At 47.0% G+C, this 14,719-nt stretch overlaps 1 protein-coding gene across 7 annotated transcripts in view; it reads left to right on the plus strand.

The window, feature by feature from the left end:
• Positions 1-11,374: 11,374 nt before the first annotated feature.
• CAMSAP1 (calmodulin regulated spectrin associated protein 1) overlaps positions 11,375-14,719 on the plus strand; it is a 42,287-nt gene continuing 38,942 nt past the window's right edge. For 4 of the 7 annotated variants that reach the window (XM_080990780.1, XM_080990784.1, XM_080990785.1 and 1 more), the window contains exons 1-2: positions 12,339-12,386; positions 14,098-14,260. In XM_080990780.1, the coding sequence (XP_080846906.1) occupies positions 14,098-14,260 (163 nt within the window). In that variant the 5' untranslated portion in view covers positions 12,339-12,386. Of the gene's footprint in view, positions 11,922-12,200; positions 12,224-12,338; positions 12,387-12,781; positions 13,430-14,097; positions 14,261-14,719 lie in introns of those variants that run through there. The other 3 variants (XM_080990781.1, XM_080990783.1, XM_080990782.1) reach the window with 3 other exon arrangements.

Raw genomic sequence — 14,719 nt, forward strand, 5'->3', positions numbered from 1 at the left:
CATGGTGAGTTCCAGCACCTCATTTTCTAGAAGAATAGCACAGAATACAGTATTGTTCTATTTTGAGTTGCTATTGGTGATGATATTTTTAATGTAATTTTTGTGGGTTTGCCACCATGCCGAGTAATCCTGGCCAGACAGGCATATCTCCTGTGTCAGTTAAGCAGTATCCCAGTTGCTCCTGGCTGGGGCAGCATAGATATTTCTTAATCACAGAGTCGTAGAATCGTAGAGTTGGAAGGGACCGTAAGGGTCATCTAGTCCAACCTGTGGGAGCCAGGAAGTCATGAAAAAGGCTTGTAGCGCCACCTGGTGCCTCGCTGACCTCAGTGACCTGCATGCCCGTGCTTTGCAGTGTATTAAGTGCATAGGCTTATATGGAGTTATGTTCCCCCTCTGGGCAGTAATTACCCTATATGGCGATGGGTGGGTTTAAGCCATGACCGGATGTAGGTAATGTGAGACACTGGCAAACGGCCATGCGAGAGGAGAGAACAAAGGATAATAAAAGTTACGGGAGAGGAGAGAAGTTCGAAAGGAGCTGCTCATACCATCCTGACTCTCTGTGTCTTTATTTTATGCTAAACTGCGCCATTTGTGACGGCTGGCTCCGTCACCAACCCGCTGCATTGCAGGAATCTTTTGCCCAACATGGGGTTAGAACCCATGACTCTGAGATTAAGAGTCTCATATTGTACCAACTGAGCTATACATATATATCACTTTGCACCTTTCCACTGACTTCTATGTGATGCTTTGTGGGCTGTGTTTACATCAAATGCATATAGCACCCACCTAGCCCCTCTAGGAATCTTGGGAACTGTAATTTGTGCTTCACAGAGCTACCATTCCCAGTACCTTTAACAAAACTACAGTTCCCATAATTCTTTGAGGGGGAATGTACAGTGTGTACACTTTTGGAGGACCACTGAATAAAGAGAGCTAGGATGAAGCATTACTTTTTCCATTGAGATAGTCGCTCCATCCCCTCAGTCATTTTGAATGTATTCAGATAAAGAACCATCAGAAGGGAGAGTATCAGAGGCCTTAAAGTCACCCATCAGCAGTCAACTCTAAAGCACTATCTGAGCAGGTACACAGATCACCTGCTCTCTGCCTTGTCAACTTTCTATTTTTACTTTCATTATCATTTCTTTTTTTAAAAAAGAAAAAAAGGTGCCAGTACTCACAATGAAATTGTTACATTAAGTGCCACACTTTTAACATTTGGGGCAGGGGAGAAGGATGCCGGTACAGCGAACTCTTGAGTAAAAGGTAAAGGGACCCCTAACCATTAGGTCCAGTCGCAGACAACTCTGGGGTTGCAATGCTCGCTTTATTGGTTGAGGGAGCCAGCACGACTAAGCCGCATCTGGCTAACCAGAGCAGCGCACGGAAACGCCGTTTACCTTCCCGCCAGAGTGGTACCTATTTATCTACTTGCACTTGATGTGCTTTTGAACTGCTAGGTTGGCAGGAGCAGGCACCGAGCAACGGGAGCTCACCCCCTCGCAGGCATTCGAACCGCCAACCTTCTTATCGGCAAGTCCTAGGCTCTGTGGTTTAGACCACAGCTCCACCCGCGGTACTCTAAATTTGCGTCTTATTTACACATAATTTAGCACATGCAGACTTTATGCAAATCTCTCTTTTTTGGGGTGTCACGTCTAAGCAGCCACTCTTGATGCACTTCTCTCTATTCTACCAAGGCCCCTTTTAGGCTCTGTAGAATCACCAGTGCACAACATCACGTCTGACCATTGGCCTAGAACAAAGTGGAGCACGCCAGGCATCTGGGATGACACTGAGGACAAAGCACATTTCAGGCACAATGAGGTGGGGAGAGTGGTTTTCCTCGTGACACAGAGGGGCTGGGGAAGGGAAGGCCTTTAGAAATATTAATAATCCTTCTTTTAAAGTCTGTTTAACAAGTGATTTATGCCTAGTGAGATTACCTTCGTTGTAACTGGTTTTCAGCGCTATATCTTCCTTCCTTCTTTCGTGTCTGTGTGCAAATTAGGAGCACTAATAAATATTTCATGGCAAAATTCACAAATTAGGAGACGGATACAATAGATTGCTGTGCCTCTCCTCTCTCCCCCTGCCCCACTTTTTTTCTTTCGACCCAGAGGGCAGGCGTGTTGGATTGATGAGCCCTTCCACTGAACCAGACGGCTTCTCAGCTCATTTGGAAATGGGGGGAGGGGGGCAGTCCAGACAGCACAGTATCACTCCCTGCTTCTCCTTTGGTGTTTTATGTAGCTCTTTTGTTCTTCTTTGGAAGTGTTATGAAATGACATTGCCTTGTGTAATTCAACCAGTAAGAATCGGTGGTCTGTTGTTCTGTATTATTCACATGACACCTTTGATTCAATAGACACACAGGTAAAGATGCCACAGCTGACCTGGAGTCTCCAGGTTTGCCTGCCTCCCTCCAGGCAGCAGGTGGACGGCTGCAAATTACTGCATAGACCCTGCTGGAGGGAGGTCTGCTCCTTCCCATCTCCCAATTAACCTCATTTGTTAGTCTTTGTGTTTTTGTGTGTACAAATAGCATGCCCTCAGTGACTGTTGTTAATGCTTAATGTGCCATGCTGAACGACATCACTGGTAGCTGCTCCATGACATCACCAGGGGTCACCCCAAGACATTGCTTTGGTGGTGGTGGTGGTGGTGGGACAACCACATTGAGTCCCCCCCCCCCCAATCAATTGGTCGATACATTTTATGAAATAAATATAATCACTGGGGCCAGCCCTCCGTCTCAAGTCTGACCCGTGAAATCTCAGGCTCAGGGGTGCACCTTTCCTGGCAATCTTACACACAGGTGGTGGGTGGGTGGGCATGGTGGTCCAAATGTGGCCCTTCAGGCCTACCTGGCCATCAAGACTACCCCAGGACATGTCCATTGCAGCCCCCCCCCCCGCACTGTGATTTTACCTGGCTGCCTCAATGGGAAGCAAACAAAACCTGATTGCAAGTATCATTCCTCGCACTCATCGCTCCCAGCAACAGGCATTCAGAGGCATACTGCCTTCAACAGTGGAGGCAGAGCATAGCCATTGTGGCTAGTAGCAACTGATAGCTTTATTCTCCATGAATTTGTCTAATCCTGGTACACTGATGTGGCACATTTTCCTCCAAGCAGCAAATAGCAGTTGCTGGGGGGGGGGGTGTTGTTTTACTAAGGAAAGTAGCATGAAAGGGAAAGGGTAGAGATCCCCACTCATGTTGCTTTGATTATAACCTAGTTTGTGGTTACTTTGGGGCCACTATTCTTTTTTTCCTGAAAGAGTCTTATCACAATCCTCCTACATCACATCTACTTTCACCATCACATGCAACATTCAAATACGTCTCATACTATTAATACATTCACTCACTTAAGGCGCAGGCCTTCCATTTCCTTTAATGAATTATTTTTTGTGTTTGAAGGTCATGGGGAAGAAGTGAATGACCAACACTTCCAAGTACAGTGGTACCTCAGGTTAAGAACTTAATTCGTTCTGGAGGTCCGTTCTTCACCTGAAACTGTTCTTAACCCAAGGTACCTCTTTAGCTAATGGGGCCTCCTGCTGCTGCTGTGCTGCTGGAGCACGATTTCTGTTCTCATCCTGAAGCAAAGTTCTTAACCCGAGGTACTATTTCTGGGTTAGCGGACTCTGTAACCTGAAGCATCTGTAACCTGAAGCGTCTGTAACCCGAGGTACCACTGTACACTCCCTACTTTCTTCTCCACTGAACCCCTTCCCACTAATATTGTATAGCCTCATCTTCCCTTGGGCCTTATTTGCTGCTGACATTTTTTAATTTCTGAAAAGTTGAGATGTCATTTAACATTTGGTAACACCTCAGCAACTCAGCCAGGTAGATAGTGCTGGGAAAGAACTCTGCTAGAAACCTTGGAAAGCTGATGCCCATCAAGAGTAGACAACACTGGACTAGATGGAGAGAAAAGTGTGACATGATGCAAGGCAGCTTCATATGACTTCTCTTAAAAACTGTATTTTACCTCTCTCTGTTTCCTCATATGCCAAGATTTGGTGGGTTGACAAAAATAAAGATTTCCCTGCACACTGTATATGTGTCCTGCACTTTAATCCAGTCCTTCATCCACCTGTGGCTTGTGCTAACACAGTGGCAGCAGTGTCCCCGTTTGACAAGTGTAACAAGTCTGTCCTGTTAACACTCCCTGTCACTTGTAATCCCATTGCAAATGTGTCCCAGGTCAAGTTTCTTACATCGAGGAGTGTCACTTAAAGGTTAGGGCACAGAGCAGGGGGTAAGAACCTTTTGTGGCCTGGGGACACACTGCCTTCTGAGCAACCTCTTTAGGCCCACATGAAAGTGGTGGGTGGGACCAGATGCAAAAGTAGGTGGAACAACAAATGTAAATTTAAACTTTGCAGAGGTTAGTTTCCGCACCCATCCACCTACTCATCCCTAGTCTCCAGCCAGGCAAGCAAAACTGAAACTGCTAACTTAGATGGCTTTAAAAGAGGATTAGACAAATTCATGGAGCAAAGAGTTATCAATGGCTACTGGCCAATGTGGCTCTGCTCTCTTTCCACAGTTGGAGGCAGCAGTGGTTCTGAACATTAGTTACGGGTGACCACATGAGGACAGAGTGCTCTTGTGTTCGGGTCCTGCTTGAGGGTTTGCCATCGGCATCTAGTTGGCCACTGTGGGAACAGGATGCTGGCCATTGATCTGAGCCAGCAAGCTCTTCTTATGAACAGCTGTGCCTGCCCAGCTACTCAAAAGGAGAGCATGGGGTGTGGGTTAATTGTTGAATCAATTGTTGGACAACATGGTAACGGTAACAGGTAAGGCTGTTTGTCACTGAGCTCTGTAGTCTGTTCTAGTTTTACTTTGTTTTGTTTTATATATATATATGTAAAGGTAAAGGTACCCCTGCCTGTACGGGCCAGTCTTGATAGACTCTAGGGTTGTGCGCCCATCTCACTCAAGAGGCCGGGGCCAGCGCTGTCCGGAGACACTTCCGGGTCACGTGGCCAGCATGACAAGCTGCATCTGGCGAGCCAGCGTAGCACACGGAAACGCCGTTTACCTTCCCACTAGTAAGCGGTCCCTATTTATCTACTTGCACCCGGGGGTGCTTTCGAACTGCTAGGTTGGCAGGCGCTGGGACCGAGCGACGGGAGCGCACCCCGCTGCGGGGATTCGAACTGCCGACCTTTCGATCGGCAAGCCCTAGGCGCTGAGGCTTTTACCCACAGCGCCACCCACGTATATATATATATATATATATATGGTTTTTTTTAAACATATCATTTCCAACAATCATATAACCTAACTTCATATCTTATACAATGTAGACTTTTGAACCCTTCCTGTTAATTTGTCTAATTCTGCATAGTCCATCAATTTCATCCGCCATTCTTCTTTCGTCGGTAATTCTTCTTGCTTCCATTTTTGTGCCAAACTTTGTTTTTATTTTGAATAGTTTTAAAGTTTTAAAGACAGTTAGCTCAGTAGTTAATTGCTACATACAGGCAAGGAACATATCTGCCTCTATCATGATGCTGTGCCATGCCTTATAAACTTGAAACTTGTATACCTATGCTGGGATGCTATGCTGATTCCTTAAAGGAAAATTTTAAACCTACCAGTTGTTGGAATATTATAGAAGAAACTTGAAAATGGTCTTGAACATGTTGCTAGGCAACGGAATATGTGTGTGTGTGTGTGTGTGTGTGTGTATGTGACCAGTGTAAAGTTTTGTAGATAATAAAGACTTTGAGAAACAGAACCAAATGGTGTTTATTCCTGCAATGGGAATTTCACTAAGAGATAGCTGGAATGCTGCTGCTGCCGCTGCTGCTGCTGCTACTATAAAGAAGTAAAAGATGCAAGAAAACTTTTCAGTAAAAGGAACTCTGCTGCAGAAAGAAATGAAAACCCAAGAGTGTATCTAGCCCAGGAGTGGTACCTCTGGATGCAAACGGGATCCGTTCCGGAGCCCCGTTTGCATCCTGAAGTGAACGCAACTTGTGTCTGCGTGGGTCACGATTCGCCGCTTCTGCGCATGACGTCATTTTGAGTGTCTGCGCATGCACGAGCGGTGGAACCCGGAAGTAACGTGTTCCGTTACTTCCAGGTTGCCACGGAGCGTAACCTGAAAATACTCAACCTGAAGTGGCTTCAACCCAAGATATGACTATACTCACGCATCAACAGTTATGAGTTAGAAGGCGAGAGCTATGACAAGGATTCTCCCTAAGACCCCCCCCCCAAACCAGGCCCACCTTTGCACCCTAATTCAGTGTTTTTGCCTGTCTGGAATATCTGTTTGAACTCTGATGCTTCTAGCTTACCTGTATGGAGAAGAGAGAGGTGTGTGAGAGCACATGTGGAAGCAAGCTTACTGTACAAGGGTAACTTTGGCAACAACTGCTGGGCAAATCTGAAACAAGGTCCACCACTTGCTGACCTCTCCTTTGGGCATTAACTGTTTTCTCTCAGCCAAATTCTTATTTGTCTGTAAAAAGCAGGCAAAATCCTCAGAAGGCATTTGACTGGGGCACAGGGGAAGGGCAGGGATTAGGGTATTTTTTATCTTCCTTCCTCTTGCCTGAGGCATGAATGTGAAGCTGGGGGTGGTTGGTGGGAATTGGGATGGCATAAATTTGGGGCACACTTTCAGAAATAATGGCTAGCAAACAGTGAAGTAACAAACTCTAGCTCATCTTTCTCTAGGGAAGAGAAGGCAGAGCCAGTGTGGTATAGTGATTAGAGTGTTGAACTGTGATCTGGGAGACCTGGGTTCAAATCCCACACCCGACCATGAAGCTCACTGGATCACCTTTGGCCAGTCACTGCATCTCAGCCTAACCTACCTCACAAGGTGGTTGTGAGGATGGAATGGGGAGGGGGAGAAATGTGTACACCATATTGAGCTCCTTGCGAGGAAATAAGGCAATACTACTACTACTACATCTGGAATGTTGTCTTCATCTGCAAACAGTTTGCTGCTTCGCTCAAAACCTCTGCCACAGTATCCTTGTGAGAAGCTGGTGACAAGGGATCCCTGTAGCTTGTGAGCTGTGGTGCTGAAGTGTGGCGTAATCAACACTCGTTGCTCCAGTTGAGAAATATTGACGGCTTTCCCTCCACCTCTTATGACGTCACACTGGGAAGCTGTTGTCGGAGCTGTTGCCATGGGGACACTAGCAATGCTACTGTGCTTGCTGGCATCTGTCATGCAACTCTCGGTCTTTTGTGTGACTCAGGGAATGCATGCTGCTAGACAGCCCCCCACCCTCCCTTGCCCCATAACACACATCACTGGGCAGCTTGGCAGAAGGACATCAGTGATTCAGAAGGTCATTAGGATCGTGCAATTCCAAAGCTTGCACAGGCGAGGCCCAGGGAAAGAATGTAATACATGGGGTGGGGTGGGCATTGGGAAGAACATAGATGAACCTTGTTGGATCAAACCAAAGTGCTAGCATCCTGTTCTCACAGTAACAACCAGGTGTGCCAATGGGAAGCCCGCAAGCAAGAACTGAGTGCAACAGTGCTCTCCCCACTTAGGAACAAAGGAAATTGCCTTCCACCAGGTCAGACCTTGATCTATGGAGCTTGATATTGTCTATACTGACTGGTGGCAGCAGCAGCAACTCTCTAGGGCTTCAGGCAGGGGACATGCAATAGCCCATCTAGTCCAGCATCCTGTACGTTTATTTTGTGTGCCCTGATTCCTCCAATATTCAGCTTCATTGGGTAATGATAAAGAACCACCAGAAGAAAGAACACCAGGGACCCTTAAGCTGCCCATCAGCAGCTAGTATCTGACAGCAGACTAAGAAGACACACACTTCACTTGGACCTTCCCCACTATGTGTATGTCTGTTTACATTGAAGTATTTATAAATCTGCATCTAAATGCGTACGTCAGAACCTGCACTTTATGTCAAACACTTCCTTGGTGACATTTAAGCTGCCAGCTGAGATGCACTCATTCCTACTGACTATGGCCTCTCTAAAGCTCTGTTAATCCATGATTCTGCAGAGCCACCAGCATGCAACATCATGTACAGGATGCACCCCTGACCAATGGCCTTGAACAAAGCAGAGTACACCAGACATTGAGGATGACATTCAGGACAAAACACATTTCATACTGTCTTGTGTGCAATGATGTGGCAAGTTCTTAGCACCTGGATAGCAGACAGAGCAAGCTCAGGTCACCTGCGTGCAGCCTTTCACACCGTGTGTATTTCTTATTCAGAGTTATTACTTCTAAATTTGCATCTGCACATATAAATTAGCATATGCAAATTGGTGTCCTCTTTTGGGGTGTTGCATTTTCTCTTTTATTTATTTTTTTGGCAATGCATAAGTGGCCATTGAGCTAGGGCGGGGGAGATTCAGTGCGCAGTAAGTATGGTCTCATGAAATGTGAGCTACAAATTTCACACATCTGTAGATTTAGGATCCCTCCAGACTGGTGTTTCTTTGCTTCGTTTTTAAACAGGTGTATTCCGCAGCACGCCATGGGTGGTGCATTAATGGTGGAATTATACTGAACTGTCTGCACATCATTCTGTTTTATTAGCTGTCCTGTAATGTACTCCCAATGTTACTGCATTACTGTTGTCTGGAGGGGCACCTTTATGCTAAAGCACAACAAAAACACCCCTGTCCCAACCCATTTATGATATAAACCTTTACATGATTTCAGCAGGAGGTTAAAACGTGTACAGCGACCGGAAATGAAGCTGTATGTCAGCCCCCAAACATTTGCAGGCACAAGCATTATTGAAAGCTGCCCAATACCATCTTAAGTACCGTATTTTTTGCACCATAACACTCACTTTTTTCCTCCTAGAAAGTAAGGGGAAATGTCTGTGCGTGTTATGGAGGGAATGCCTACGGGTGGCACGCCTACGGATTTTCCTCCTCTTAAAAACTACGTGCGTGTTATGGTCGGGTGCGTGTTATAGAGCGAAAAATACGGTACATATTGTCATGAATGCACCATAAAAAGCACACCTCAAGGGGCCCTTTAAAAAAATTGAACTCCCCCTATATTTGTTTGCTTTGCATAGAGAGGTGGAATCTAAAAGCTGAAATCTATAAATGTTTATTCTAATTGCAGCTTAAATTGTGCAATGGCTCCCCCCTCTTTCCTCTTAAGGAGCTGTTCACCATACCTAGAGTAAACCTACTGAAATTAATGGACACGACTAACCACAAGACCTGTTGAATTCAAAGGGACTTGCTTCCAGGTAAATAAGGTTGGGACAGTAGCCTAACATAGGTCCATTAAACTCAGTGGGTCCTGTCCAGTGCTTTTTTTCTGGGGGGGACGGGACACGCAGGGGTATGCATATCCCTAAACATTTTGTGAATCTAAGTTTGGCCTCATTGAGGGGCAGTATTTCAATATGAATAGGAAAATGCGAGTACCCCTAAACATTTTTTTTTATTAGAAAAAAGGCACTGGTCTTTCTTGTCTGAGTAGAACTTAGTTGGGTACAGTTCATGTTTTCCTATTTTCTCTTTGCCAAATTTAAATAAAATACTCTGTGTGGGTGGAACCATGGCATATATATGATATACAAAGGAAATTTTTAATTCTGTTGTTACCTTGGTAACATATTTTTAACATATGGATGTGTGTGCATGTATACACTCCGCTCCCCCACAGATATAATGGTTGTGCCCGGTTCATTTAGCAATCTGCCCTTCAGGAAGAAAGATCAGATTAACATCCCAAGGAATACAACAGTCATTATAACACAATTATCAGACGGAACCAGGAATGGCTCTGGCAATATAACACAGTTATCCATAATTGCTTCATTCATAGAGACTGCCTCCTTCCATATGCCCTATTATGATACCTGAGAATGCCTTCATTTTGATACAATTTATGCATTGGACTCTTTCTTTAAAACAAAAACCAATGGCTATTTTCATTTTAAAAATACATACAATTAAAAATGCATACAACTGCAATTGCAATAATTATTTTTACCTGAAAGGAGGGATTGCAGTTGAAAGAAATTTAACTGTGCAATCCTATACCTGTCTCCTCAGAAGTAAGCCCACTGAAATTCAGTAGAGACTGCCCTGCTCCTACATAAGGGGGTTTAGGTCTGCAGCCTGAATGATATTTAGGATTGCCTTACATATTTATTTGCATGTTTTCATTTCATTTCAGTATAACATGAAAGAGTCCCAATTATCCGTAAGCTTGGAATATCTATTGTCCTAACAGTCTTAGAAAGGGAGTAATTTTCATCATTCTCAAAGTATGTCAGGAATTTTGAAGCCAGTCTCCCATTGCAGGGTTTCTTCTAATGCTCTGCAATGAATATCCAAGCCATGATAAGCATGCTGTTAATCAAACACTGACCCTGTTTTTAAATATATTCTTCCCAGCTAGAAAACTTCACGTCCTAAGGGGACCATTTCTGTTGTTCTCTCTTGAAAATTCTAACAAAAAACCTTGATGAAACATTACATATTTGCATATGTGTCTAAGCCAGAGGTGGGGAACCTGTGGAGGGCCGGTTCCTGTTGCCTAGTCCAAGCATTGGGGTTCATCTCCAAAGGACTCTCTGCTCCTGCAGGGTGCCTGCCTACTCTTTGAGAACGGGTTCAAAGGCTTTGCCCTGGGCGCCAGGATATTTGTGATATGAACTAGGGCCTTTACGCTGGTGGCGTAGCTAGGATTCTTGTTGGGGGGGGACACAGGCTTTTATGTGGGGGAGCAGAACATCAGATTTGTATTGATTTTGATTGATTGGGGGGGGCAGCTGCCCACCCCCCACGCTACACCCATCCATGATCCTGGGCGCATCGTTTGCGGCATTCAATGGAGGGCCTCCTCTCAATGCTGCAAAGCTACCCAAGGCTGTTCGCGTGCACGCGTGTGCCCAGGCTCTCAAGCTGAGGTATGCAACACCAGCAGCCTGCATGGTCGTCCTGACTTCGCTTGAGCAGGAGCTTCTGTGCTTTCTGCTCAGTCTTTACAGGCTTCCGACACCCTTGACCTCAGTGACAGATCTGGGTAGTTGCATGCTACAGTCCACTATCCTCAGCAGCAGCAGCAGCAGCAGCAGCAGCAGCAGCCTACCTTGCAGATCACAACCCAACCCAGGAGGCGGGTGACCCTGATTTATTAGCTTTCTCCTCTGACTCCAGGTAAGCTAACGCTGAGTTGCAGAGCACCCCCACCCTCTCTGTGCCAGCTAATCAACCCTTAGCTGTAGAGACACCCCCTCCCCCCGAGCGCGTACACCCACTCTCTCTCCCCCCCCCTTTTTCCGGGCGCGCGCGCGCGCTCATTAAAGATACCGAAGCGCGGCTCGCGGACAGAACGTAGCGGGAGTCAGGGGTGGCGGCGGGGGAGAGAAAGGAGCTCCGCGGCACGCGCACGCGCATTCCCTCCCTCCCTCTTTCTCTCTCTCTCTCTCTCTCTCACACACACACACACACACACACACTCAGCCCTCTACACCTACTTCACCTGGCGAGCGGGCGCATGCGCGCCCTCATTCTTCTCCTCCGTTTATCGAGGCGCGCGAGCCTCGCGGGTGCGCGTCCTTCCCCCCCCCCTTCCTCCGGTCTCGTTCCCCCCTCCAGTCTCCCCCGCCCCCTCAGCCGAGCCAGGCTGCTGCTGAGGCGACAGAAGCAGCCAGCCCGCCCGCTCGCCTGCCCACCAGACCAGCCCTGCCTTGCCCTGCCCAGCCCAGCGGGAGTGGGTGGGTGCGGGGGTTACCCCTTGCCGTTGCTGCCGCCGCCGCCGCGAGGCCTTGGGCCCTGGGCGCGGCCGACGTGGTAGTGGTGGGGGCTCCGACGACGCGGGAGTGGTGAGGCGGCGGCGGTTGGGGAGCTGGGCCCGGCGTTGGCATGAGGTAGCTGCGGCTCGGAAGGAGGAAAAAAAGGTGAGGGGGGGGCGCACGGCAGATGATGGCGGGGGGCGGGCAGCCGCGGGGGGCGGCATGATTTGGGTCTGTCAGAACTGAGGGGACGAAGAGGAGGAGGGAGCGCAGTGGCGGCGGCGGCGGCTTGTATGAGGGACACACGGCGTGTGGGCGGGGGGAGCGGAGAGCTGACATCTTGGACGGAAGGGCTCTGCGGGGAGGGGGGGCCTGGCTGTTTTTGAGCGGGGTGTGTTATTGTGTTCTAACCTGTGTTATCATCGCGAGTGAGCGACTGAGGATGAGCAGGGATTGGGGCGTGTTCGGTGTGTGGGGTGGGCGGGCCAGGATCTTTTTATGTGTTTTTTTTGGGCAGGGTGGGGGTTGGGCGGGAGGAGGAGGAGGGGAGAAATCTGGTTACGTTGCTTGTGGTTATGAAGAGTTGTGGGGGTATCTGGGAGCGGGCGGCAGAGGAGCTTGTGGGTAGAGGTAAAGCTTGGGCCTGGGGGTTTGCCCGGTTGTTGTGCGCATGGGAGGCAGCCATGGATCTTATTGCCGTGTTGTGACGGGTGGGAATTTGGGGGAGAGGAGCCGGGGTGGGGGTCTGGTTATTTGTGCGTGGAAGTAACAGGTCATGGGGATATCGTAGAAAAGTATAGGTTGGGGGATCAGGATAGGGTGTCTGTGTGGGTGTTTTATCAATAATAATAATGATAACAAATCTACAGTATGATAAGAGTAGGAGGCGTTGAGGGGCAGTGGCTTGGACAGCAGGAGGCTGTTTGAGGGACGGGGTGGGCCAATGGGGGGGTTGATTATTGTGTGGGGTGTGTGGTAGACTACAGTGGGAGAGGCAGTAGATTGAGATGTAAGTGTGGGAAGTTTGGGCAAGGACTGGGTGTGTTGAGGGGCAGAAACTGGAGGATCAGGAGGGATGGGCTGTGAAGAGGATGAGGAAAAGGTTGAGGCCAGTATTGCAGTACATGGTGGAAGGGAGTAATCTTAATATAGGAAAGCGTAGGATATTAAACAGTAGTGTTGCTGTCTTAATCACCATTAATGTCATATTGTGCTGTGTTTATTGTCCATGCTATTTATTACAAAAATGAATTGTCTGATGGGTGTCAGGTTCATGGATATGTGTAAGGCAGTGTCTGCTGTGAAAAGAGACTGGGCTGTTAAGGATCTTTGTGTGTGTTTTTGTGCGGGGAGGTGAAAGTGACATTATGGGGTGAGAACTGGAGCAGAAGCAGGGGGAACAGAAGTTTATGGTCTACTAAGGGAGATGTGGAAATGTATTGGGGAGAGGTTAAGGCAATAGGCAGCACTGGGTTTACTACTCCTACACACATATATAGTTACTGGGTAGAGTGGGAGAAGGTCTGAAGGCAACTGAAAAAAGCTAGGGAGATACTTGGAAAAGGGAGAGGCGGGTGAGACAGCAAAAAGGAGGATGTGACAGATGAGGAAGAAGGTGCTGAAGGGATGTCCTTTGTTGTCTTTGTTGGGGAGCAGCACTCTGCCTGGAAAAGGTAGGCTGAGGCACCTTTTGTTTGCTACCTTGGCCCTGGCATGTGCCAGAGTTTGCTGGTGAAGAAGGGTAAGGAAGATGTTGGTGGAAGGACCTTTCTGTTCTGCCCTCTCCCTTTATCCTCTTGCCTCCAGGGTGTCTGGTGCTTCTGTTCATCTCAGCTAACCGATCATCCTTCTTAGGAGTAGGATGAAGGAAAGAGATGAGGCTATGACAAGAATGGGAAACCCTAGGCCTTCTGCCTTCTGTTGCCTTCATTCCCTGCTGTGCCTCCTTCATTTCAATTGTTAGAGAAATCATATGAGAATAGGTTTTTCCTTCCAGCAATTTGCCTGGTACCTGTCTGTATTGTTAGGCTGTTAACATGCTGGAGAGGTGTCTGGAGCAAGACTATGACTACAAGTGTGATTTGTATGTTCCCTTTCATATTGTAGGGCTGAAAGAGTAGCTTTAGCATGTTCTCTCTCATATATATATATAAAATGCGCATCAAATGAATATTAGAAGGGGGAAAGAATTCAGACTGAGATTTACTGTAATTGCAGAGCAAACCACAGCAATAAAAAACCTCCAGTGCTTCTGGGACTACAGAATTTGTATTTGTTACTGTACATGTGAGCCTATTATGTGTATGAGTGCTAGACTGGGTTTCTTTTATTTTTGTTTCAGATGGCGGATGTTGATGTTTGTGCTGGTGGGGATAGCACCAGAAGAAAAATGGATGCTCTAGCAGATAGTGCAGCTGAGATCGTTCCGTTGGAGCTCTATGATTCAGCTCGAGCAAAAATAGCTGCTAATCTACAATGGATCTGTGCTAAAGCCTATGGAATAGGTAAAAATCCCCATTGAGTGATTATTCTTTTATCTCTCCCCTTTTGCTTTCCCCCTGTCTTGCTCTCTCAGCTGTTAAATGGATTTGAAATGATCTGTGTTTTACATATCAATCATGTGCCAAACCGATTTGCCTGCTTGCCCTATTCCCATGTTTTTAGATCCCAGGATATTAATAAGTGCTTGGTAGGAACCTTGTCAGTGTACATCCCTTTTCCTCATTGTGAATGGTTTGTAGAAGTGCATATAACTGTGTTTTTGTTTTTGTTTCATGAAATAGTGCTCTCTCACACAGAACCTAGACCTACAAAGGCTGAGCTCTTGAAGGCCCTTAAATCCTTATTATTGTGTGATTCATTCTGGCAATCCTTTAGATCCTTGCTGCTACCTTTTTATGGAGCATAGCTGATTAGAGAATAAGAATCTTGTGGCTTCTGTATCATATTGTAGATATTTCACT

The sequence above is a fragment of the Podarcis pityusensis genome (assembly GCF_964106645.2).
Source record: "Podarcis pityusensis genome assembly, chromosome: Z".
Taxonomy (NCBI): domain Eukaryota; kingdom Metazoa; phylum Chordata; class Lepidosauria; order Squamata; family Lacertidae; genus Podarcis; species Podarcis pityusensis.